The sequence below is a fragment of the Octopus bimaculoides genome, chromosome 24, assembly GCF_001194135.2.
Source record: "Octopus bimaculoides isolate UCB-OBI-ISO-001 chromosome 24, ASM119413v2, whole genome shotgun sequence".
NCBI lineage: Eukaryota > Metazoa > Mollusca > Cephalopoda > Octopoda > Octopodidae > Octopus > Octopus bimaculoides.
Genome location: NC_069004.1, coordinates 32,224,898 through 32,226,636, shown reverse-complemented (window position 1 = coordinate 32,226,636; position 1,739 = coordinate 32,224,898). Strand labels below are relative to the sequence as shown.

At 38.7% G+C, this 1,739-nt stretch overlaps 1 protein-coding gene across 1 annotated transcript in view; it reads left to right on the top strand.

Moving 5' to 3' along the window:
• LOC106884286 (single-strand selective monofunctional uracil DNA glycosylase) overlaps positions 1-1,739 on the top strand; it is a 30,149-nt gene that overhangs the window by 23,399 nt on the left and 5,011 nt on the right. The window contains exon 3 of the mRNA XM_014935587.2: positions 595-714. Coding sequence (XP_014791073.2) covers positions 595-714 — 120 coding nt within the window. The remainder of the gene's footprint in view (positions 1-594; positions 715-1,739) is intronic.

Sequence of the window (1,739 nt, the reverse complement as noted above, 5' to 3'; positions counted from 1 at the left end):
CTTAATTCATCAACCCCGAAAGGATGAAGGGCAAAGTTGACCTCAGCAGAATAATAATAATAATAGTAATAATAATAATAATAATAATAATAATAATAATAAATCACTCCTCTGGAACTTCACCATTCAAACTGACAGAAAGATAGATGCAAATAGGCCAAATATTATATTGATAGACTTCAGACAAAAATTATGCCTCCCCATTGATATGACTGTCCCAACCGATATAAACGTATCTGTCAAGACCTACCAAAAACTGAGCAAGTATAAAGATCTTCCATTCATCCATCCATCTGTCCATCTAACTGTCCTTCCTTCCATCCTTCCATCTGTCCTTCTGTCCATCCAACTGTCTTTCCATAGCTGTCCGTCTGTCCTTCCATTCAGCCATCTCTCCTGTCCATCCGTCCTTCCATCCATCCATTTGTCCATCCTTCCGTCTGTCCATCCTCTGTCATTCTCTCCTTCCATCTGTCCATCCTCTGTCATTCTGTCCATTCTTCTGTCCATTCAGCTGTCCTTCCATCCGTCTGATCATTCTTCCATCTATCCATCCATCCATGTACAAGATTCTTTTCCTGACATTTCCCCCAGGTACCATTTGGAGACTGTAGTACTGTCCGGAATTGGTTGAAGATTGATGGCATCATAGGGAAACCACCAAGGGAACATTCAAAACGTCCAGTCCTTGGATTGGAATGTCAGAAAAAGGAAGTATGTATTTTATAGACATTTTGTTTTTGTTTTCTTTTTAATGTTTTGTAATTTGTCATTCTTTCATTCCTCAATCATTACTCATCATTCATTCATTCAATCAATCAATCTTCTCTTTCTTCTTCTCCATCTTTCTTTCTTTTATTGGTTTTAGTTGTTGGACTACGGCCATGCTGGGGCACCTCCATCCAGCGTTTTCAGTCAAAACGTATTGACCCCAGAGCTCATTTCATTTATTTTGGTAATCTTTATTCATTAAGCCACCAAGGGAACATAAAGGGACAAAATATAAACAAGTTTTTATTTTATTTTATATATTCAAATACACGACATATCGGAGACCCTCTTCTGTCACGAATGACCATGGGATTGCACCTAGAAAGTTACCCTCCCAGGCAGAAGTCCAGGCAAGGTTGTTTATGGAAGACCAGCAGTCGTCCATGCATACCAGCCTCCTCTCTCCATTTAATTTTTTCCATGTTTCTTTCATGTTAATGTCTCCATTTTGAAACGATCGTATGCATGGATTAAAATTTTATAAAACTTTTAACATCTTCTGTACATATGAGTACGAGTTGTATGTGTAGATATTGATATGTATAAACATCTGTATAGATATACATACATGTCTAATATATACATATGTATACATCTTCACATATATATTTTCTTCTACTAAGCACTGACCTGTCCAACCACCTAATCTATATTCCAAAATTCTTCATTCCATACTACATATATATCATCATCATTGTTTAACGTCTGCTTTCCATGCTGGCATGGGTTGGAGGGTTTGACTGAGGACTGGCAATGAAGATGATGATGGTGTTGTTGTTGGTGGTGGTCGTTGTAGTGGTAGTGGGCAGTGTGTGTGTTTGTAAATGGCCTCTTTGCATAATTTCTTGAGTATGGCCTGGTGACTCACACACCATGCTAATTGCTTATGCAGTTGTGAGCAGACATAGTGCCTTTGTCTGCTGACCTTGACCCAGCATACGACAGCCAAAGAGAGTGAGAGATGAGGG